This window comes from Myotis lucifugus, unplaced genomic scaffold (assembly GCF_000147115.1).
Source record: "Myotis lucifugus unplaced genomic scaffold, Myoluc2.0 scaffold_180, whole genome shotgun sequence".
NCBI classification, from domain to species: domain Eukaryota; kingdom Metazoa; phylum Chordata; class Mammalia; order Chiroptera; family Vespertilionidae; genus Myotis; species Myotis lucifugus.
In genome coordinates, this window is record NW_005871228.1 from 182,367 (window position 1) to 207,039 (window position 24,673).

At 41.7% G+C, this 24,673-nt stretch overlaps 2 protein-coding genes across 8 annotated transcripts in view; one reads left to right on the forward strand and one right to left on the reverse strand.

Moving 5' to 3' along the window:
• Positions 1 to 5,742, forward strand: part of TEX10 (testis expressed 10) — a 26,374-nt gene extending 20,632 nt beyond the window's left edge. The window contains exons 12-15 of the mRNA XM_006096462.3: positions 1,111 to 1,191; positions 3,084 to 3,265; positions 4,174 to 4,384; positions 5,527 to 5,742. Of these exons, the coding sequence (XP_006096524.1) occupies positions 1,111 to 1,191; positions 3,084 to 3,265; positions 4,174 to 4,384; positions 5,527 to 5,667 (615 nt within the window). The 3' untranslated portion in view covers positions 5,668 to 5,742. The remainder of the gene's footprint in view (positions 1 to 1,110; positions 1,192 to 3,083; positions 3,266 to 4,173; positions 4,385 to 5,526) is intronic.
• INVS (inversin) overlaps positions 5,657 to 24,673 on the reverse strand; it is a 113,594-nt gene continuing 94,577 nt past the window's right edge. For 3 of the 7 annotated variants that reach the window (XM_014462383.2, XM_014462384.2, XM_023760336.1), the window contains 4 exons: positions 21,190 to 21,907; positions 11,818 to 12,047; positions 11,023 to 11,097; positions 5,657 to 7,397 (listed from right to left, as the gene is read on the reverse strand). In XM_014462383.2, coding sequence (XP_014317869.1) covers positions 7,240 to 7,397; positions 11,023 to 11,097; positions 11,818 to 12,047; positions 21,190 to 21,907 — 1,181 coding nt within the window. In that variant the 3' untranslated portion in view covers positions 5,657 to 7,239. The remainder of the gene's footprint in view (positions 7,398 to 11,022; positions 11,098 to 11,817; positions 12,048 to 21,189; positions 21,908 to 24,673) is intronic. The other 4 variants (XM_023760335.1, XM_023760333.1, XM_023760334.1 and 1 more) reach the window with 2 other exon arrangements.

Here is a 24,673-nt window from a genome sequence, read left to right on the forward strand (position 1 = left end):
TGGATTTTAAAAAGTGAGAAGAATTGACAGTCTGCCTCTATTTATTCATGGATAGCCTGCTCTGTCTGGGCCACTGCAATTCTCCCACCCACTCCATGCTGATGGTTACCCCGCCCAGTGGCTTTAGAACTGAATGTTCAAGAAGGAAAGGGGAGGCAGAAGAGAAGGGATTAAGTTGCCATTTACTATTGAATAGGCCTTTGCAACCTGATTTACCTTTTGACAATGAAAATACTCACTGTGCTCATTTTGAAGTAGAAAGATGGCATTGGAAGTGTGTTGTTCATGTTGTTACTTACAGGTATAAAAGATAAAAAATTGCCACTTGAAAACTCTTGAGTGGTCTCAATCTATTAGCGGTTTTAGAGAGAAGTAATGCATAGAACTATTGGTTTTTAAAGGGTGATTGACAGTTCTCTTGAATGTAGTGAGATTATCCTCTTCCTGGAGTGATGTTTTTCTTTCCACCAGTCTCATCTCTGTCTCTCCTTGTGGTTTTTCTACATGTTTCATTGTTGGCACCGCACTCATCAGCTTTTGGGGTCTGTCACAGTGCCTCAGAACTCAGTGCTGTCCTCCCTCTGCTTATTTCTCAAGCCCCTCATATTTTTCTTTTCCTTTCAACTGTTGTCTTTTGCCTTTGGAGAATAGGAGGCAGTGTTACAATTAATTTAAATGGGGTATTAATATCTGGATCATAAGTGTTTTTGTATGACGTTTTTCCACCAAGTGGAGAAAAGGCTTTTGTCAGTCTTTTGTTGAAATCATTCAGTTCTCTTTTTATTATAGCATTTAACAGAAATATATCTCTATCTTGGTAAATTACAAGCTACTTCAGGGCTGTGAGAGAGAAGTTTCTTATTCTTTCATTCTTGTGCATGGCACCTAAAAGGACTAACTCAGCACTCAGTAAATGTTTAATAAAATGAATTATTTGGAAAATTAGTCCATATATGAGGCTTGTTTGACCTTTGACATTTACATCTTCAGAGTCATTTTTTGTTAAGTTTCCCATTAATATGTGGAGCAAGTAGGTTAAAAAAATCGGTTTAACTTGTTTCTGACCTAAAATGTCCTAATTTGGTTACTGGTTTTCTTCTTTTCTGACAGACAGTTTGTCACAGTCTATTGGTTATCCCTGCCCGAAGCCAGAGCTTTGACATCGTGCAAAGTGCCATCAGTAAGCATTTGGTAAATATACTTTTAAACTTTTTTTTCTGTTATACAGAAAAGCATATAGATTCATTGATTAAGATTAGGTTTATCATAGCCTAGGAGAGAGTGAGAATCCGGAATCCTAAGCTCGGTAACCTCTCACACTCTGATGCTATGGCGAGAACTGAGAAATCTTGCTGTTTTTCCTGACTTTTGTTGCTAATTGATTTTTCAACTTGGGAAAATTGCCTGATACCAGGGCCTTACTTTCTATTTCTACATCTGTGCAATAAAAGACCTTAAAATTATGCCTGAGGTCCTTTTGACTTGTAATGCTCTAACATGTGCCTGATGTTAGTGTATTGAGAATCCAGTATCCAGACTGGGATCTAATTTCCACCCAGAACATTTGGGGTCTAAAGCAAGCATATCAAACTCGTGGCCAACGGGCTGCATGTTTGACATGCTTGGTTGCAGTGGTTCTCAACCTGTGGGTCGCGACCCCTTTGGCGGTCCAACGACCCTTTCACAGGGGTCGCCTAAGACCATCCTGCATATCAGATATTTACATTACGATTCATAACAGTAGCAACATTACAGTTATGAAGTAGCAACGAAAATAATTTTATGGTTGGGTCACAACATGAGGAACTGTATTTAAAGGGCCAGAAGGTTGAGAACCATTAAGTATAGGGAAGTCACCTAACTGGCTCAAGGCCTGGTCACTGGAGGCAGTGAGCTAAGCCATGAGACTTATCTTCTGGCCAATGAGTGTCTCTTGTTCCCATTGGTATTAAATTCACATTAGGCATGCTTGGGTTTTGCTTTTAATTTCCTCCAACATTTACACTTTGAATTTCGGCTTTTTATTATAAGAATGTATTATAGTACAAGAGAGAGATCTGAAATTTTATCTTCCAGAGACTTTGTTTGCATAATTTTATAGGCACATCCACACCTTTCCTTCTTTAAAATGTTATTTCCCTTGAGTTGGAAGAATACTGCTTTGTATTTTCTTTACTGTTTCTGCCTGTTATCAACTTTTAATCCTTATCCCTTTTGTCTCCAAAGATCCCCCACCTTGTGTTTTTTAAACCTCTGGTCTAGAAATGTATGCCCTCCTTTGACTATATTCATTATCCTCGTAAGAGCTCAACATACAAGTCAGTCTAGGCCAGTATTTTCAGACAGCTTGATGGAAAGGTTAAGACCTCAGAGCCTGTAGACTTTTTAAAATGATCATCCAACGGTAGTTTCTAGGAGATTTAAACCATGTATATATATATGTGTGTGTGTATAAGTTAGAGCCCACCTTACAGTTTATAAGTAGAATCCAGATTAATTAGGATTCCATGATCTTTACCTGGGGTTTGGGGCAGTGTAGCTATTGAGTGTTAAGTAGTAGTTTCTTGATTCCGTTACTTAGTCATGTCTGAATGACTAGGTAAATCAAAGGACAGGGGAAGGGTAATTGCAAAATGAATTGTTTTGTATATTTAATGACCTGGGATGGGGTTGGTGCCAGATATTAGTGTTTTACAGTTTGGATAACCTAAAGATCAGGTAAGTGTGATTGTTGGTATCAAGATTTTCTTTGGATGCATGAAATAATCCTTTTGAATACTGGCATTTCTAACCATTAGTAGACATTGTAATATCTGGAAAGTTTTAGAAGACTTTGTCATGAGAGGAAGCAATGGATTGGGTTACTAATATTTCTCGAGTTTGCATGTTTTCAATATATTTAATGTAGAGATTAAATTCTCAGAGGGAAATAGGACCTTAAGGTGTGGCAGGTGGCATGCATTATGTACATACTCGTTTTCAGTAGAAGTGTTGTAAGGTTAACCCTCCATTTAATAGGATTTGGTTTATCCTGGGAAAGGGCTATTGTGTAGACGTCATTAATCTCATTTTCCTCTGCCTAGGTTGGGTTCACTGTAATTCCTGACAGCACCGTTGGCTGTGTTTTGGGTGTTATCTGTAGGCTCCTGGATCATACATGTGTACTTAGTGAGACTCTGCTGCCGTTTCTGGCTTCGTGTTGCTACAGTCTTCTGTATTTCCTGCTCACTTTAGAGAAAGGAGAAGCAGAGCATCTAAGAAAGAGGTAATAATTTTTTATTCTTCAATTTACATTTTTACCTGTTCCACTCTCCCCATCAATCATTCAATTTTAAAAAATTGCGAGTGAAAGAGAATTGGATTTTAGAAATACCCTAAAAGCTCTTTCAGAGTTTGTATAAACCTAGCTAGTTTTTTTTTTTAATATTGAATTTATTGAGGTGACATTGGTTAATAAAATTATATAGATTTCAGGTGTACGATTCTACAATACATCATCTGTATATTGTATTGTGTGTGAATTACCCCAAGTCAAGTCTCCTTCCATCACCAGAGCTTTTTCTTTGTCCTTTCATGAATCCCCTTTGTGGTTTGAAAATTTTTCATTTTCAGAATTTCTTCTTTTAAAGCAAGAGATTTGAAAAGTTAGATAGCATAAGTTTTGAGAGCTTTCTTTATTAACCTTGCTATCTTTAGAAGGATGAGTTTACTAGTACAAGCCTTTGTATTTTGCTCTGGGCTTCATTAGAAATAGCCAGAGTGGAATTTTAAATTCTTGAACTTAAGGAAATTGTTCTAAAATACTAGTGTTTTAATTAGTCAGTACTTTTGTTCCCATATGAAATTCGGACTAAAGCTTCTAGGATAGTTTGGAATATTTCACTGTAATTTTTAAAAAGTGTTTTTATGCCTATGTCCTTATTGGTATGCCTATTAAAATTCATTGCAGGAAGTTTTGGTTTTTTTTAATTAATCGATTTTTATTGTTGAGATAATTACAGATGTCCCTCCTTTTTCTCCCCATAGCTCCCCTCCACCCGGTTCCCACCCCACCCCAGGCCCTCGCCACCCTATTGTCTATGTCCATAGGTAATGCATACATGCATATAAGATCTTTGTCTAAGCTCTTCTGAATGTGTTGGCTCACTGACTCATTTTTATTGCTTCTTGTAGGGACAAGCTGTGGGGGGTCTGTGTCTCCGTCCTGGCTCTCCTGCCTCGAGTCCTCAGGTTGATGCTGCAGAGCCTGCGGGTGAGCAGAGCTGCTCCCGAGGAGCTGCCTGTTGTGGGCCAGCTGCTTCGCCTGCTGCTGCAGCACGCGCCCCTCAGGACTCATATGTTGACCAATGCCATCTTGGTGCAGCAGATCATCAAGAATATCACGGTGAGAGCATGGAACAAAGGCTTCGTATTGTTAGTACTAGAAGGGATTCGTGGGCAAGGCATGGGGGTGCACAGGGTTCCTGTGCATTGACCAAACTCCTGGAATCAAGTCCAGTGGTGATTTCCCAAGGTTTCTCCTGTAGTCTAGTCACTTAACCTATGGGATTTCCTTAATCCCAAAATTGGCCATAAAAGCCTTAAAATACTTAAACTGAATAAAGGTGCAGGCAGCTTAGTTGGAAAAGGTACAGCCTCAGAGTCATCACTACCTGTATCTAACAGAGATTGGTGATTAACTGTGATCGTTGGATAAGTTTGTTTTTAAACCTTAGCCAAGCTTGTTTTCCTAGGTGTAGAAGTGGGACTAATAGTAATTTTGTTGGGTTTTGGTGACCATTAATGAGAGTAGCCAAGTAAAGTTTTTAGGTAGCTGACATGTATTAATTCACCAAATGTTAGCTGTCATTAGGAAATTATTTAGCAGAAATAAACTACAGGCCAATTTCTAGTTGGTTCCGTGGAGAGTAAGAAGTTGGAGAAAGGAAGTTGTAGGCTTCAGCTTTGTCTAATGGTTGGTTGTCTGTGTTCAGTTGTGTGTGTGTTTTTTAAGGGGTGGGGGCAGTTCTGTTACCAGATTCCTTTGGCGTTTTTAGTTGGGAAGAATTCGGGAGTTTTTTTTTTGGGGGGGGGGGGTAGGTTGTTATAGATATTTGGTTGGGGGAGTTTATTGATTAGTATATGTAATAGTAATTCAGAAATAGTAGAAGGTTGGACAGTCAACCCACCTCCATAAGGAAGAAATGACAGAAATTGTTGTCTGCCCTGGACAAAGATCAAGGGACTCCAGAATACCAAAGGGAGGAAGTCCAGTGTAGGGATGGTGGGTGATGAAATTTCATCAGTCCCTAGCATCTGTGGGAGGGAACAAACAAAATGAGAAACCGACATCACTTATACGGAAGGGTTTTCACCGCCTAATAATGCCTAATGAATAGGTCCCCCTTTCCAGTAAGAGTTCCTGTGGTGATTTTACAGACCAGGATACTGTTGCAGTGGCTCTTGAGAAGTTTGGATGTGAAAAGCACTTCAGGTAGCATAGCAATTTTAGTAGAATTCTCAAATTACTCTTTTTTTTCTCTGCAGACATTGAAGAGTGGAGGTGTTCAGGAGCAGTGGCTTACAGACTTACATTATTGCTTTAATGTGTATATCACTGGGCATCCTCAGGGGCCCAGTGTGTTGAATACAGTATATGAAAGAGGCACCATGGCACTTCCTGTTTAAAATTGTTTATTCACATCTAATTTTGAAGAGACTGATGTAAGAAATGTTTGTCATTAAAGCTGAACTTTTAAAGAAGTTGTTATGGACATTCTTTTGCACTAAGGTAGGAAAACAATGCAGGCTGGCTTCCTGGAGTAGCACGTGATATGTGGCAGTATATTTACATTTCATAGGAACCAGATATTTACAAAATACAGGGTGATAACATGGTACTGTCTACTATTTATCAAAAAATTAGCTACATCTTTGAGATCCTATCCAGGCAAACCTCATTCGTTTCGTTTGGGGGTGGTTACTCCTACCCATGATGATGTTGAGCTTCTCACTATGGTGTTATTTGCAGAGGTTTTGTAGCCCTTAGTGCAGGGGGCAAGATTTCAAGATAGTTGTTTTGGGTCTTCCTATACCTAAATGGTGGTTGGTCTGAGATAACTACTTTAGAAGTGATTTTCTAACCCAATATAGTTTTCCAAAAATTACCAGCTGTATTGTGATTTCCATGATATATTGATTTTTCTAGTCACAAAATAATTTAATTAGAAAACTATAAAAAAAATCAAGAGGATTACATTAATACTTTGTTGCTTCCTATTTCTTACTGTCAGGACAATGGTGACAGTAATCTTAAGAAAATGGAAGCAGTTCTAGAAGTATTTGTGAGCCTCCTATGTCACTGTTTATGTCTGTCTCCATTCCTACATTAGCTTTGCCCTTAAAAATGTGAAAAATCCCCAAATCACTAGATTTCGTTTAAACTAGGTGTTCTTAGAGAGCTAGAATGTGTGTAGTTAGCAGTTTCCCATGGCATTTTGATACGATTGCTCACCTCTGCAGGTCAGGAAGAAAATACAAGTGGAATGTTAAGGCCTTAATTGGTACCTGGTGCATAAATGCCTGGTTTGTACACCTGCCCCGCTGATTTCCTTGGTGTCGGTGGTACCAGCATCTCTGTTCACAGAGGAAGTGGCAACAGCCTGTGGCCTTCAGAGGCTAACATGACTGTAAAATATGTAAGGAGTCAGCAGAGGTGAACAGAGCACCTATTGTGATCTTACAGATAATTTCTAAAAGCAAATGCTGGATCATGATTCTGGTCTAAAACTTAAACTGATAATGGAATAATAGAATTGGCATCTGTAATGAAATTTGTTGCATTAGATTCCAGAACAATAGTGAAATGAAGGTGGTTGCTGTAGGACAGGCTCCTTGCCATCTCATTTAGGTTCTTCACTGAAGCCAGAAAACCAGGCCTGCACCAGCTGGCTGGCAGAAATCCCAACCCAGCAGCCCTCATGTTCTTAGTTTTACTTAGACTTGACAGAGTTATACATCCTCCTTTCTAGCCACACTGACAGGTGAAGGCAGACAGCTAGACAGTTTTGATTAGGCATAGTGTACCCTGGTCTTCCCAGCGCAGGTTGAGATAATATCCAAACAATGCTGTGTAAGAGCAGAAAGAAATCATTCTGACATTTTCTTTCAGTTCTTACCACATGTTCAGGCTAATAAGGCTTCAGGCATGGATATTGAAGTTTTCCCAAGATGTAAGAGAGTCAACAGATAATTAGAACTCTACACTAGCTTATTCCAGTTACCCCGGGCACGGTCTTCCTCCATAGGCAGTCGAGGCTTTGTTTTGTATTTTGATTGAGTAGCTGATTGTAGGTTATAAGAAAAATTCTTTGATCTTCCACTGTTCTCAAGAAGGTGTATACACTGCAAGTTGCTCACTGTTAAATACAGGTAAATAGGTTATTTTAAAGTTGAAGGTAAGAAAAAAGGGTTTAGTTTTGTATTATACATGGTGCCAAAAAAGGTGATGACCAGTGTGTCGTAGGGACAGGATGCTGTATCGGCCTTGCATTTTCCACCATCTCAAAGATACATGACACCTCTCAAGGAAGAACCGTGAGTGGGAGGGGCGGGTGTGAACCTAGGCCTTCAGTCAGCCTGGAATAACTGGTATATCTTTCTCTCTCTGCATCTCTCCACTATAACAATACAAACTTACACATACACGTACATATCTTTTAACTCCATGTGCCACACACTTGGCTATAGTCCATTCTAGAAAATAGGTTTGAAAACTATTCAGATGAGACATCAAACTTGAAATGGATTTTTAGGCCTTTACAGTAGGTCCTCGGGTTACGTCGGCGATCCGTTCCTACAGCGCCACGTAACGCTATTTTCCCGTAAGTCGGAACCCACCTACATAAGCACCTACGTCACTCACATGGAGCACATACACAGCAGTAATGAAGTGAAACAATAAAAAAATTTTTAAAGATAATTCCTGACCTTTACTTGTAAATAAATAATAAAAAACATAAAGCACATATGTACATACATCGAAATGATGGAACTTTAAATATATACCTGCAAATGGGAGATGGCGATGTAACCATGAAACGACATATGTCGAGTCCGTTGTAACCCGAGGACTGTCTGTATATGACTTTGAAATTATAAAATTGTAGGACACCGCAATTGGAAAAATTAGTGGTATACTCAACCCTCATTTAACAGTTAAGGATATTGAGGCCCCAAATGGTTAAGAGACCTTGCTGAGGCTATAATGCTATGTGCCCCTAACTTTCTGTGTAACAAAGAAGCAAACATGAAAGGTGAATAGTTTTAAAAAGTGACACACACATGTCTTACTTTTTCTGTCCTGTTTGGATTACTGTTGAACTACAGCTTTGGAACTCTGGCATGCTTTTTGGCTGACTTTCCTGTCTAAAGTCTTGAGGTTTTATCTGTGTACCCCGCTGCAGGTGGGCAGGAATATTCTACATTCATTACTAATAATCACTTAAGCCATGGTTATTCTATTCAATGGAATGGGTTCTTTTAAGGGAATTGTTTTATTTTTAAAGAGCTGGACCCCCAAATTTGGGAGAGCCTGTTTGTATTTGTACACACACACATACACACACACGCTGATCGTTACTATGTGTTATTCTTTGGGGGTGGTTTGCAGGGTTGGGTGTGGAAGAGGGATTGTTGAACTGTCTCCCTAACACATGTAGAGAAACAGCTTGTGGGTGCTGTTTCTTTTGCTCTATCCAGCTCACTTTCTGCTCCTGTAAGAGGTTGGGAGCAACAGTTTTCACTCAAATATCTGAATACCTACAGTGTGCCAAGCAATTTCTAAAAAAAAAAAAAACAGAACTGAGCAAAATCAGAAGATACTTAACCCGATAGAATCCTCAAGTAAAAAATGAACTATTTCTAGTCAAGGTTTGAAGACCAAAATTAATGATTTCTTCTTTTTGGTTCAATCTGATACCTGATTTCAAAGGCAGAAACTTATATATATGTTTAAGTCATACCTATATCATGGAAATTTATAGACCTGTTTTCTGTATAAAACACAGGCTTCAGCTAAACTGTAGCCAGCAGCTCTGAGCATCCTCTGGTTAATGGTTGACAAGGGTGGGTGAGCCTAATAAAATCTTGTGTTGCTCAAGTTTAGGCTTAGGAAAAGATTCCCTTCAGTCCTTGTATATTTTTAACCCTTTGCACTCCGCTGTCCCCTCAGGGAACATCGGAATTCTAGCATATCACTCGGATGTCCCCTCTCAGGGGACATTGCAGTTTATTAGTGATTACGGGGAATTGAGTTATTTCAACGCAACTTTTTGAGACATGCATGTTTCCCTGAAGTTTTATCTTGAAATGGCACAAGAAATTAAATCAAAATATCGTAAAATTACTAAGATATATACAAGAAATGTCAGCGGGTTTTGTGTCGGATTAAACAATAAACTACATATTCCCGATGTGGGACAAAGAAAACGGGACTGCATTGTGTGTTCTAACAGGAAAACACCTGGTGGCAGGCGTCAAACCACTTATTACTGTCAAACATGCACTAATCAGCCTGCAATGCATATTGGGGAGTGTTACAAAACTTATCATACTGTACAAAATTATAAACAATAAAATATTGTTTTTTTTTGCAAATATACATTCCTCGATGTCACCCAATTCATATAAGTCCAATATCATTATAATACGTTACTTGGTTCCAAAATTATACTAAATAATACGAGGGTCTGTAAATGCACGTTTCCGCCGCAAAGTAGCGTCGAGTAGCTGGTAGCCAATGTCCAGAATGGTTCGGAGTGCAAAGGGTTAAACCTGTCTGAATTACATGTATAGGGTAAACAAGCTGTTCATATGAAGTCCTAAGAAATCGTTAAGCATTTCTTTCCATTTCTTTATTCTGTTCTTTAACTGTGAGTCCTTTAAAAACCTTTTGTACTACTAAATACCTTCATTTTTAAAGATTTCTGATAGTACTGGATTTTTCTCTTGAGACATGTTTATCTAACTGCTACTTCTCTGGTAGTTAAAGCTGACGGTTCTGTTTTGGAAACTATCCTTAATTCACTCCAGTATAACGAGTGGGTTTTTGTGTGTGTGTTTTTTTACATAGAGCAACGATGGGCCTTAATTCCTTTGAAAGTTTCCAACTACCCCACCCACCATTCCCTGATCAGCCTGCCTATATTACATGAGTTGCCTGACTCTTCTTATTAAAGATTTGGCAGTAATTACTCTCCCCTTACCTCCAAGTTTTTCCTCCATCAAAAACTAAATGAATGTTAAAGTTCATGCTGACAGTCATTGTTCACCTTCCCAGCTGCACTCTGTCCTGCAGGATGACTGGATTGGGAGGATGGGGGCAGCGTGTTGTCACAGCCACCCACGAGAAACACCAACCTGGCATTAACTGCTGACAGCACTGAACTTATCACCCAAACTTAATGCTGGTGTGAATGAAGGGGCCCTGAATAAAATACCGTTTTGCAGCTGAAAAGTTTCCTGAGCTGCTCCTGTGAGTGGAAGTGCACGGTTGAGCCTGAACTGGATATGCTATTAAATATTAATGTCTTCCTTGTGAGGCTCTAAAAAGCAAAAGCCAGAATTTGTGGTTAAGGGCCTCTTTCCATCTTTAGGAAGGAGGTGGAGGAGCTTAATGTGAAACCAAAATGGAACAAAAACTCCCAACGTATGACTTTGAAGAACAGCAGTATTTTCATTTCCTCCTTCCTTTATGTGAACGAGTAAGTAAAGGTGATCAATAGCAGCTACAGTTTATTTTTTCTACTGGAGGTAATTTTAACAATAGCTTTGGTTATAAAAATAACTTGCCTCCTACGGAGATAGAGGCTGACTGCAGTAATAATTCCAGGAAAGGGGGGTGAAAAACATTTCTACTTGAAATCAAATGACCATTGGAAACCCTGGCAATTAGTCTTCTGTCTTTGGGGATGAAACGAGAAAGGAAAGTGCTTCCCCACACCGTCTTCCCAATATACTTTGCCAGGGCAGTGGTTGCCTTACCTGAGTTGAGACGCAGCACAGAATGGGCTTTTGAAGATTTTGTGGGATGATGTACTTTCCCTTCCTGAGAGCAACCTGAAATCAATCAACGACAGTCTCAACAATGATAGCTGTGGCCTGACCAAGTTCTGAATTTCTTGAGCAAAGGCCTGAGCTTGCAAGCTAGTGTCCGCCTAAATTAAGTATGTTGTGGAACACCAGTAGGCAGGGGCGAGTTCTGAGATTTTGCTGCCTGAGCCAGAGATCTGTTAAAGGTGCTTTGGCTCAACTTTTTTTTTCTTTCCCCTGTTGGGGAGCTAGTCAGGTTTGTTCTCTGCTGAGTTTATTCTGATGGGCTGTTTACAGGTCTGAAAATGTTTTAATTTGCAGCAGTTCGTCTGCTAAACAAGTATTTACTGTAGTGCTTGGGTTTGGGACATTCCCAGGTGGGCAGCCCTGTACTTTCTTAACAAAGGAAAGGTCAAAGTGAGGCAGGCAGGTGCTTGGAGTCCTCCAAATTGGTAATGTAAGGGGAAGACCAATAGTGGCCTGAAGAGGTTACACTGGTAAGGCTTTAGTTACGAAACCCAGCAGAAGATCTTTTGGCAAGAAGGCTCTCTGGGCTTACATGCCAGAATGCCTCATCTCAAACCAATTCGGATCCAGAATTTCTGGAAGGATGGCACTAAATGTGCTGAGATTCTCTTGGTGACTGGAAATATAATAAAGTTTCTACCTGAATGGAGGTTTGCCCAATGCAATTAAGTCCCATTTCAGACTTCCTGTAAACTACAAAGTGCCTAGAAAGACAGTTACCGTAGATTTGCTTGAGCACTGAGTGCCTGGTGGACTTTGTGCCCGAGCTGCTCTTGGATGGATTCTTGGTGGTCCTGCTTACTGCAGTGGCTTTTGAGGGTTTTAGTTCCAGTTCCTTCCTCCAAACCTGGAGGAGCAATGCCATGCATTCTCGGTTCCATCTGTCCACATCTCTGGCTCCATGCTGCTTCATATGCAGAAGGTGGGACAGGTGCTTCCTGAGCTGGTAGCTGGTGGGACCAGAGAAGGGAGAGGCTTTAAGGTCACAGTATGGAGAAAACTAAATTTCTTTAAGGCTCCTAGAAGCTACAGGAATAGTATTTGTTGAACTTGGGAGAGCTTTCAAGCTCTCATTCCTAATTTCAGTAGCAGTATGTAGAATGTTGAATTCTGCTTTTTCCCATTAAATAGTTCCTCAATTAGGAAGCAATAAGATGAGTCCTTGCCTTCAAGATGGGACAGGCCAGAAGTACTGAGAGCAAGGAGCTGGATGGCATGAGACAGATGTGGGATGGATAATTGGTTTGGCTGTGGTTTTAAAGGATGAGTAGGGACTTAGTGAGAAAAGGGCATTCTAGGCAGCAGAACTGGCATGAGCAGAGAGATACAAGCATTTGTACAGGAAAGTCAGTAAGGAGATGTGTATGAAGCATTGTGTATTTAGTGAGGGAATGATATTGGAAGGCTGGGCTACACGGGAAAAAGCCAACATTTATTCAGGACCTGTTGCATATAGCCCCACTGAAGCAAGTCTTGCCCCAGAGGGGTGTCTTCAGCACAGAAGTTCTCCCACTGTAGACACAGCTGATTCTCACAGACAATTGGCTTGGAGGTCAATTCCTCCCAGTGATACCTACAACAATCAAGGCTTAACTACAAGACTGTGCACACAGCCCACAAAGGGGTGCACCAAGAGTGTCCACCCCAGGTAATTGGGGAGGCTAAGCCACTGGGCCCTATAGGACACCTAGCACACAAAGCCACTCTATCAACACAGGTAAGCATAAAAAATGCGGAGACAAAGAAACAGATTACAAATGACAGAAATGGAGAAAAGCAAACTACTGGATATAGAGTTCAAAACCAAGGTTATAAGGTTTTTCAAGAATTTTCTAGAAGCCGCCGATAAATTTAGTGAAACCCTCGAGGATATGAAAAAGGACCAACTAGAAATTAAGCATACACTGACTGAAATAAAGAATAATATACAGAGATCCAACAGCAGACAAGAGGATCCCAAGAATCAAGTCAAAGATTTGAAATACGAAGCAGTAAAAAACACCCAACCGGAAAAGCAAAAAGAAAAAAGAATCCAAATATATCAAGATAGTGTAAGGAGCCTCTGGGACAACTTCAAGCGTACCAACATCAGAATTATAGGGGTGCCAGAAGAAGAGAGAGAGCAAGATATTGAAAACCTATTTGAAGAAATAATGACAGAAAACTCCCCCTATCTGGTGAAAGAAATAGACTTACAAGTCCAGGAAGCGCAGAGAACCTCAAACAAAAGGATCCAAAGAGGACCACACCAAGACACATCATAATTAAAATGCCAAGGGCAAAAGACAAAGAGAAAATCTTAAAAGCAGCAAGAGAAAGAAAGTCAGTTACCTACAAGAGAGTACCCATACGACTGTCAGCTGATTTCTCAACAGAAACTTTGCAGGCCAGAAGGGAGTGGCAAGAAATATTCAAAGTGATGAATAGCAAGAACCTACAACCAAGATTACTTTATCCAGCAAAGCTATCATTCAGAATTGAAGGTCAGATAAAGAGCTTCACTGATAAGAACAAGCTAAAGGAGTTCATCACTACCAAACCAGTATTATATGAAATGCTGAAAGGTATTCTTTAAGAAGAGGAAGAAGAAAAAGGTAAAGATAAAAATTATGAACAACAAATACGCATCTATCAACAAGTGAATCTAAAAATCAAGTGAATAAAAATCTGATGAACAGAGTAAACTGGTGAATATAATAGAATCAGGGGCATAGAAAGGGAGTGGACTGACAATGCTCGGGGGGAAAGGGGTGTGGGGTGCAGGAAGAGACTGGACAAAAATCGTACACCTATGGATGAGGACAGTGGAGGGGTAAGGGCAGAGGGTGGGGTGGGAACAGGGTGGAGGGGAGCTACGGGGCGAAAAAAGAGGAACAACTGTAATAATCTGAACAATAAAGATTTATTTAAAAAAAACCACAACAATAATGGCTGCAAACTTCCCAAACCCCAGTAGAGAAAAGGACTTCCTGATTCATGAGGCCCAAAGAACTTCAAACAGGTTGGACCAGAATAGGGCTACACTGAGACACATTATGATTAAATTGCCAAACGTCAGAATTTTGAAAGCAGCAAGAAAAAAGAAGTTATGTACAAGGGAACTTCCATAAGACTATTGGCAGATTTCTCAACAGAAACTCTTCAGAAACCAGAATGAGATGGTATATTTGAAGTATTGAATGGAAAAAAAACCTGTCAACCAAAAACTCTATACCTGGCAAAGCTGTCCTTCAGAAATTAAGGAGAGATAAAGACTTTCCTGAACAAACAAGAGCTCAGGGAGTTCATCCTCACTAGACCTGCCTTACAAAAATGCTAAAGGGAGATCTTTAAGTGGCAGTAAAAGGATGCTAAGTGACGTCGTAAAAATATTAAGAAGGTAATGTAAAATTCACTGATTATAGTAAACATTGTCAAAGTTAAAAGTTACCAAATGTATGAAAATAACCATAACTACAATAATGTGTTATTGGATATACAATATAAAATATGTAAACTGTAATATCAATAACTTAAAATGTGAGCAGGGGAGTAAAAGTATAAAGTTTAGGAATGCTATCAAAGTTAAATTTTTATCAGTTTAAAATAGGGTGTTATAATTTTAAGATACCTTATGTATGGTTCATGGTAACCACAAGGGAAAACCTGTACTTGTTACACAAAAGAACATAAAGAAATCAAAGCATACTGATACCAAAAAGACATCAAAGCAAAACAAAAAAGGACAAAAACAAAACAAAAACAACAACAAGGAAAAACAAATCTACAAAGCAGCTGAAAACAATGAACGAAATGGCAATAATAAGTCCTTATCCATCAATTATTACCTTAAAAATAAACAGAATAAATACTCCAGTCAAAAGATGCAGAATGGCTGAATGAATTAAAAACAAAACAAAAATGATCCAATAATATATTGCCTATAAGAGATAAACTTTAGCTTTGAAAACACACATAGACAGGGTGAAGGGATGGAAAAAGATATTTCAAGCAAATCATAACCCTCAAAAATTATCAGGTAGTTAGATTCAGATAAAGTCAGATAAAACAGACTTTAAAGATAGTAAAAATACAAATAATGAAAAAGGGGTCAATTCATCAAGAAGATACAACAATTTTAAATATGCACCCAACATCAGTGCCTCTAAGTATATAAAGTAAAACTAACAGAGTTAACAGAAAAAATAAACAGCAATATAGTAATAGCTGGGGACTTTAATGGTCTACACTCAACAATGGATCTATCATTCAGACACAGAATCAGTGGATTAGAACAATACTATAGACCAAATGGACCTAATAGATATACAGAACATTCTAGCTGACCACAGAAGTAGACACATTCTCAAACACATATGGAACATTTCCTAGGATAGGCCATATGTTAGACCACAACAATCTTACCAAATTCAAGAACACTGAAATCTTATCCAGTATCTTCTCTGACCATGATGGTATAAAACTAGAAACCAATAAAAGGAGGAAAACTGAAAAACTCACAAATACATGAAAATTAAGCAACACTCTTCCAACAATCAATGGATCAAAGACGAAATTAAGGGGGGGGAGTATCTTGAGATAAAAGTGGAAACATGCTAAAAGTTCTGGGATGCAGCAAAAACAATTCTAAGAGGAAGTTCATAGCAATAAGTGCCTACATTAAGAAAGATCTCAAACAACCTAACTGCATGCATTAATGAATTAGAAAAAGAAGAAACTAAGCCCAAAGTTAGCAGAAGGAAGGAAATAATAAAGATTAGAACAGAAATAAAATAGATAACAGGAAAATAAGATTCTTTGAAAAGATAAACAAAATTTACAAACCATTAGCTAGAATAACCAGGGAAAAAAGAGAAGGTCCAAATCAACAAAATTATAAATGAAAAAGATGACATTACAACTGATACCACAGAAATACAAAGGATCATAAGAGGTTACTATAAACAACCAGATGCTAATAATCTGGACAACCTAGAAGAAACACAAAACTTCTTACTAGTAGACAACCTATAAAGACTGAATCAGGAAGAAGTAAATAATCTGAAAAGACCAATAATGAGTAAAGAGACTGAGCCAGTAATAAAAAATCTAATGAAGAAAAGCCAGGACCAAATGGCTTCACTGATGAATTTCACTAAACATTTAAATAATAATTAATGCCAATCCTTCTCAAACTCTTCCAAAAGTTCACAGAGGCAGGAATAGTCCCAAATTCACTTCATGAGGCCAGTATTATCCTGACATCAAATCCAAAAAAGGACACTACAAGAAGCCAATAACCTTGATGAATACAGATAAAAAAATTCTCAAAAAATACCAGCAAACCAAATTCAGCGGTACATTAAAGGGATCATTCCTCCTGGTCAAATGGGATTTATCCCTGGGATGCAGGATGGTTCAACATACATAAGTCTATCAATGTGAAACATCACTTATTGGAATAAAAGAAAAAATATCATCACAAAAGGATGCAAAGCATTTGACAGTACTGAATATCTGTATGATAAAATCCCTTAATAAATCAGGTATAGAAGAAATGGACCTCGACATCATAAAGACCATATATGAGAAGCCCATACTTAACGTCACACTCAATGTTGAAAGAATGAAAAAAAATGTCCTTTAATATCAGGAACAAGACAAGGATGCCTACTCTCACTACTCCTATTCAACATAGTACTGGAAGTCCTAGCCACAGCAATCAGACAAAAAATTAAAAAAAGGAATAAAAAAGACAAGAGATGAATGCTGGCGAGGATGTGGAAGAAAGGGAACCCTAGTGCACTGTGGGTAGGATTATAAATTGGTGCAACCACTATCTATAGAAAACAACATGGAGATTCCTCCAAAAGATAAAAATAGAGCTACATGTGATTTGCAGTTCCATACCTGGGCATATAACTAAGGAAATGAAAGTAGTATGTTGAAGAGGTATCTACACCCCCAAGTTCATAGCAGCATTACAATAGTCAGGTGATGGAAATAACCAAAGTGTCCACTGACACATGAATGAAGAAAAGTTGTGATATAAACAGTGGAATATTATTCAGGTATAAAAAAGGAAACCCTGCCATTTGCAACAACATGCATGAAAGTGAGGGGCATTAAGCTAATGAAACAAATCAGAGAAAGACAAATACTGTATCATCTCATCTGTGCAGGTTAAAAATAAACCGAAGACAAACTCATAGAAAAAGAGGTCAGATTTGTGGCTATCAGAGGAGGGGGGTGGAGGGAGGGGAACTTGGGTGAAGATGGTCAAAATGTACAAATTTCCAGTTATAAGATAAATAAATACTGAGGTTGTAATGTGTAACACTGCTTTATGGAATATATAAAAGTTGTTAAGAGAGTAAATCCTCAGAGTTCTCATCACAAAGAAATAAAATCTTTTTCCATTAAAAAAAAATGAGGTGATAGATGTAACTAACATTACTATGGTAATCATTTCACAGTATATGTAAGTTGAGTCACTATACTTTACACCTTAAACTTACGGCAGTGGTTCTCAACCTTCTGGCCCTTTAAATACAGTTCCTCATGTTGTGACCCAACCATAAAATTATTTTCGTTGCTACTTCATAACTGTAATGTTGCTACTGTTGTGAATTGTAATGTAAATATCTGATATGCAGGATGGTCTTAGGCGACCCCTGTGATGGTCGTTCGACCGCCAAAGGGGTCGCGACCCACAGGTTGAGAACCGCTGACTTACGGAGTGCTGTATGTCAATTACGTCTCTCAAACTGGGGTAGGGAGGCTGAGTAACTTGTAGAAGGCCCCACAGCTAGAGTCAGGAGAGACCAACATTCAAACTCACTGCTCTGTGGTCCAACAGCTAAACGTGGCTGAGGACTCTGGCCTGTACTCTGTCCTTGGTGGGGACCCACACTGGTTCTTGAGAACAGTGGCACAGGTAAGAGCTGTATTTTACTAAGATCGGTAGCGCCTGGGGTGAGGCTGGGGCATGCAGGTGATGGCTATGTTGATGTCTCGTGTTATCTGATGGTGTTCCCCCACGTGTGCTCCCAAACTTCAGATTGAACACAGCTGCTTTGGAGCCTCGCAGGGAAAGCTGCTAAGAATTCCTTCTCTGTAGCTAACTACTCCTGCTGAGCCCACGGGGTGCTGCAGAGGCGGCAGGCCCCGTGCCTGATTTCAAGGCACACCAAGTGGGAAAGAGCCTTCCCAAGTCTCCTAAAAGCTCCTTGCGGCACCTGGTGCCGCCCCTCCCTCCTGCCCTAAAAGGCTGATTTCAGTCAAACTACAGGTCTGTCTTTCTTTACCTGGAGTGAAAACCGTGCCATCCCTCTACCACAGGATGCACCACACTTCCGAAAAGCCAGCTGCAGAGAAAAGCTGGAGCTACGGGACAGCACCAGTAGTTCAGTTCCTTCTGTTTGAGATGCCCAGTGTCTTCCACACCCTCTGTGCTCAGGGCAGAGGAATCCTGGGAAGCCCAGGTGTTGGCTGAAGCGGCAGGGGCTCCGGCCTTCAATGGGCACAGCTTCCCCCAATCTACTCTGCATGGAGACCGAGCTGTGCCCATGGCCCCAGTGGTCCCATTCTCAAGGAGAACTTGCACGCCTGTTGGCTGAGAAACCGAACATGCCCACTCCTTTCAGCCCCAGGCTCAGGGCTCTCCTGGCCCACCTGCCCTTGCTGAATAGGAGCTCAGCACACGCTGGCAGAGCTGACAGAAAGGTGCCTTATGCATGTTGACATAAAAAGGAGTGTTTTACACAGCAACTTTCCAGCCCAGCTTAGCTTGTCCAGTATCTGGTTTTAATCTTTAAGACAGTCAGGGCTTGACTGGCAATAAAACTCCACTGAGACCAAGCTTCATTTCCTCCGGGCCCTGAGGTTCGACCTGCTCACCCCATCCCAGCACCTGCTGCCGCCTGCCTCCTCCCTCCACACCGCTCCCCCGTACCAGCAGCCTAGGTGCCAGCCCTGTTCCTGGTCCACCAGCAGGGCTGAGGTCAGGCGGCACCACCCACTGCCCCAGGACAGCACTTGGGGCTCCTGTCCTTACCATGAAAGGTATGTAAGGCTACACCAGAATCAGTAGGAGTGTTTTCACTGTCAGACATGCGGCTTCCCCCAGCCTGCACCTTCCCAGGAGCCCTGTGGGAGCTGATGCCCCAGGTCTCAGGCTGCACAGTGGCCCCCCGGGGGGCTGTGTAACTGCCTCCCCAGGGGGTCCAGACTATGCGCCCATTGTTCTTGGGGCGATGACTGAAAGCTCATTTGCTACTGTGGACACCTACTGACAGGACCTGTCAGCTTCCGACTCTTCAAAGGAGCCAGAGGCCAGTCTGAGGGAGGCACGTCAGCGGGGGAGCAGCTGAGGGCACGGCGTGGTGTAAACCTCGCTGGCTTGTTTTGATCTGTTTCAGCTGAAATACCTAATAAAACGTGCCTCTCAGATGGCAGCAGGGCAGGTCCTGGCAGAGCTCCCAAGGAGGGGAGCAAGGCCCACTCCCACCTGTGGCTTCAGAGGCAGACCGAGCCCGAGCCGGCGCGGGCACCTGAAGCCCTGAGACTGGGGCTGGGAACCTGGCTGTGCTGTGTCCTCCTCTGTGGAAGGGGGATGGGAGAGGATCCACCTTAGCATTATTGTGAAGACTAAGTGAGCTAACATGCAGGTAAAGCTCAGCACAGGGTCTGGCACAAGTGCCCGCTAAATGCCAAGGGCTAGGACTAACAACAATAACAACATCCCCTGTAAGGACACGACCTTGGCGAGTGTGGGCACCGCCGGCAGCCTTCTCCGGCCTGCTCTGAGATGCCGAGCATGAGGTCCGCCTCCGCCTTCTTTATTGTGACCACGCAAACTCTACCTTTCCCGGGAAAGTAAGGAAAAGGCCCTTGGCCTTGAGTCAGGCACAGCCCCAAGTGCTGTACCCGCACCCTGGACAAGCTATTTCCTCTCTAAGACCATATGCTCATCTGGAAAATGGGGACGCTCAGCCCTGGCGTGGCTGGGAGACGACCCTGTAAACTGCCCAGAGCCTGGGCAGACATTAAGGCCGAATTATAGCCAAGGCTGTGCAAGCAAGGGCTCTGGGTTAGGCCGCTTTGGCTCAATAGACCCTGAGGCCTCTCCCTGCCTGAACCTCACAATTGCTGAACCTCACAATTGCTCTCCCTCACTACTCTTCCCCCATCCCCATCCCGTTCCCGGTCCCATTCCCGGTCCTGTCCCGTCCCCGCCCTCCCTCTGCCAACAGTAGGTGAGTAGGTGCGCTCGGGCCCTTTTATCTCCTGACAGGCACGTTGATATGTGGCACACCTGTGCTCACAGTGATTTGCTTGCTTTGTTCCTCCATCAACCTTCCTCTCTCTGGAGAGGGAGGCCCATGACTCCCACCTGTGGGAGACGGTCCGGCCCTCCCCTGGGCACTGGCCAGCACTGTAAGACCTAGGCAGGGTTTGGGTCCCAGTGGGGCCTGCAATATGAAGGAGAGTCCAAAATATGTCAAAACCTGCAGCAAAGGACTCCCTGGAGGTATCTGACTCAGCATTTTAGGAAGTCTCCACCCGTACTCCCAGCACCCACCCTGCATTCTGAGCTTGAGAGATGCTAACATAGGTTTTTATAATTTCAGCCACTGAATTGACTATATCCAGGCCCTAGTTTAGGTATTTGAGGTATAACTAATTCCTGAATAGTAAAGACATAAGAAGAAAAATAAAATGCCTGTGTGTGTGGCTTTAGAATTTATGAAGCACACATGATCTCACTCTACAATCATATAACAGGACAGATGCAACCACTGTGAAATCCCATTTTCCAGATGAGGAAACTGAGGGTCAGAGAGGCCAAGTGATTTGCCCAAGGTCAGATCACCTGTTAGAGCTTCCCCTGGGGACTCTTCTTTACACCAGGTAATCCTGGGTGCTTTCCTACCTTTCTTGGCAAAAACACCTAAATAGCATATCCAGTGTGAATGTCTAGGGTATACACGTGTGAATTTCATGGGTTGGCTCAACAATTGGCCTTGTCCCGCCAGCACACAGAATTCACGGGAAAACACCGGCGAGCACGGGTGTTGCAGGGGTGTGGGACAACCACAGGCGTCTCCTCACCTCCTCCAGGCGCGCTGGATGACTGCTGCCGCCTGGTTCTTTTTGCGAAACAGCTCTTTCCTGCTTCTCTCTCTCTGGATGATCTGCAGCCGCAGCTCGACAGGGAGAAGGTCGATATTCACACTCTGCCCAGAGAGGGGCCCGGGAGCTGGATCCGGCTCCTTAGGTGCCTGAGCGTCCTCCGACGGGGTGGATGGCCCCGCCTTCCTGACTCCTGGCCTCAACACCTCTGTCCTCCTGGGCAGATCTGAGTGGCTCTCTCCTTCGAGCTTGTCCTGTGTCCCTTTGTGTCTTGGTGTCCGATGGTGGAGAGGACTCTGTCCGGCATGGACCACCTCCCCCTTGGCACTGCCAGGCCGGCTAGAACCAGCGGGGGAGCACCTTCCTCCTCGGAGCTCCTGAATGCGCCTTTTCTGGGGGGCACACTTGACCTTAGGGGCTGCGTCATGTCGCCTGCTGAGCTTCCGGTGGCCGTCCTGCTGGGGAAGGCTGGCCGCTGCCCCGCCGGGGTCCTCTCCCTTCTCCTCGGGCCCAGCCGCCCTGACACAGGAGGGCTGCCTCACGACGCCCTTCCCCTTGTCACAGTGCTGCTCGCCCAATGTCTCACCTCTGGACTTCTCCACAGGGGAGACTCCTGGACACCTGTTCCCATCGTTGCCTTCATCGGGGCTGAAGTGGACACAGGTAGATCGGCCTTTAGAAGGTTCTCTGGACATTTCTTGGGAAAACAAGGAAAAGGATTAACAATATTTATGGTTCAAAGCTTGTCTAGTGGGGCAAGTCTGCCCATTTATGTACATAAAATATTCAGAGCCTTCCTATAGCATTACCTTGATAGTGGTGATTATGATTAGTGAAAAGGTTAACTTCTTTTTCTAGCAAGAGTAGTTTGATAACCTGAAAGCCTTCCCACAAGTACCTAGAAATGCTGATTAAAATAGAGGAAGCATTCTTTTAAAAGCACCATAGTGCCTTCAAGAAAATAAAGTTAATCTCTGGGAGCCAATAAACAGAGAAAGACCTGAAACTCAGAGTGGTAAGTGTGTGAGCTGGCTTAGGCAGGTGGTAGGGGTGGAGTGGGCAGCGCTGGTCTTATTAAATATCTGGTTATGTTTTAACATCGAGATAAGCGCAGACAGAAAGTTAACTAAAACCAGGACCCTGCATGAAGCTGGGATTCTTGATGTGCATCCCGCTGGGAAATAATAGTCCAGACAAGACGTCTGCTAGCCAGCACTGGGAGGTGCCAGGAAGCTTGTCTGGCCTGGGTTCTGGGTGGGGGAAAGTGTCCCATGAGAATTTGACACCAAAGTCCTGGGCCTCACATGGGTTTGGTATTCACTTATTTTCAACCAATAGAAAAAATTAATAGAAAAACTGGTCTCACAATGGTGATACCATAGAAACAAATGATTCATAGCAGCAAACACATTATTCCTTTGGTGTGGCATGCCCTCAGCTCAGGCTGCTCAGGGGTCCTTCTGATAATTTCACAATCCAAAATTAAAGAATGCATGAGGAAACAAGCTGCCATGAGTGACAGTAGCAGATACAAAGCAAATTTAGATCAGTGAGAACTAAGGCTGAGAGAACAATGATTAAACAAAAGAAATTTAAAATATGAGAAAAGAATAGATATATTTGAAAAGAACTAAATAGAACACCTAAAATGGAAATTTTAGTCTTAATGTAAAAAGCAAGGAAGGGACTTCTGCTTCTGTATTGCCAGGACTGAGGGATACCCACCACTGAGGACAGCAGAAAAGTTGAACAAAATATTACAAATCACCTATTTTTTAAAATAATTTTTTAAATTTCAATTATAGTTGATATACAATATTGTATTGGTTTCAGGTGTAAAACAGAGTGATTAGTTATTTTAGATAACTTATGAAGTAATCACCCTGATAAGTCTAGTACACATCTGATACCACATATAGTTATTACAGTATTATTGACTATATTCCCTATGCTGCACTTTACATCTCTGTGACTTTTTATAATTGACAATTTGTACTTCTTAATCCCTTTCCTTTTTTTGCCTACCCTCTTAACCCCCCTCCCATCTGGCAACCATCAAAAGGTTCTCTGTGTCTTTGAGTTTGTTTCTGTTTTGTTGTTCAGTTATTAATGTTTTTAGATTTCAAATATAAATAAAATCATATGGTATTTGTCTTTCTCTGTCTGACTTATTTGATTTAGCATAATTCTCTCTAGGTCCATCCATGCTGTCTCAATGGCAAGATTCCATCCTTTTTATGGCCGAGTAATATTCCATTGTACTTATGTACCACATCTTCTCTATCCATTTGTCTATTGTTGGACACTTGGGTTGTTTCCATATCTTGGCTACTGTAAATAATGCTGCAATGAACATAGGGGTGCATATGTCTTTCTGTATTAGTGTTTTGTGTTTCTTGAGATAAATGGCCAGAAGTGGAAATTGCTGGGTCATATGGTATTTCTATTTTTAATTTTTTTAGAAACTTCCATACTGTTTTCCACAGTGGCTGTATTAATTTACAGTCCCACCAACAGTGCACAGGGGTTTCCTTTATCCATATTCTCACCAACATTTACAAACCACCTGTTGGAAGGCATCAAAGAGCAGGCAGAAATAACTGTGCCAAGCTCCAGAGAATCAGGACACCAGCAGAGACGAGTGAGGTATTTGGAGGTACATATCCCCAGAGGAATCGGCCCCGAGGTTTGGAGGATCAGAACCAGCCGAGAAGCATCTTCTTTGTGACCATGAAAGGGTCTGTCTTAGGAGATAGTTGAACTGGTGGTAAGCTGACCCTTGCTGGGACTGAAGCCCAGCTTTGCATCATCTCAGTTCGTCTATAGTTACACATGCACTGCTCTGGTGTAGGATGTTGTAAATTTAAATGCTAATCTAAAACGGTACAGCTTTTAGACACAGCTGTTACATGCAAAGGCCCCAAGCTAAGAAAGACCTTGAGGAAAGTCAATCTGGCTGTCACATCATGGAGTTTAGTAAATGGTGACTGAATGAATAAATGAATGAACATACAACAGAGCTCACAACCTCTGTAAGGTGTGCATCACTGATGCACTGTGGGTTATGGAATGACAGGCTGGAAATGTTTGTGGTTCCATGTATACTTTCATGTCATTGTTCTTGGCTAGGTCAGTGGTGTGGCTTAATGATAGTAGTTACTGTTATGGGTCATGGTCTGAACAAGTACTCCACGTTTTTATTTCTATTCATAACTGCCCTGCAGGGTGGAGAGTGAACCCTCATTTTACAGCTAAGAAAATGGAGGTTTAGAGAGACAGATTTTATTGTCCAAGCCCTGAAGGAGGTGACCACAAGATTCCAGAGACCCTTTCTGGGGGTCAACAAGGTCAAAACTATTTTCATAATAACACCAAGACATTATTTGTCTTTTTCACTTTGTTGGTATCTGCACTTAGATCTCTGCACCATAGAATGGCTCAATGTGCTTACATTGCTTTGTGA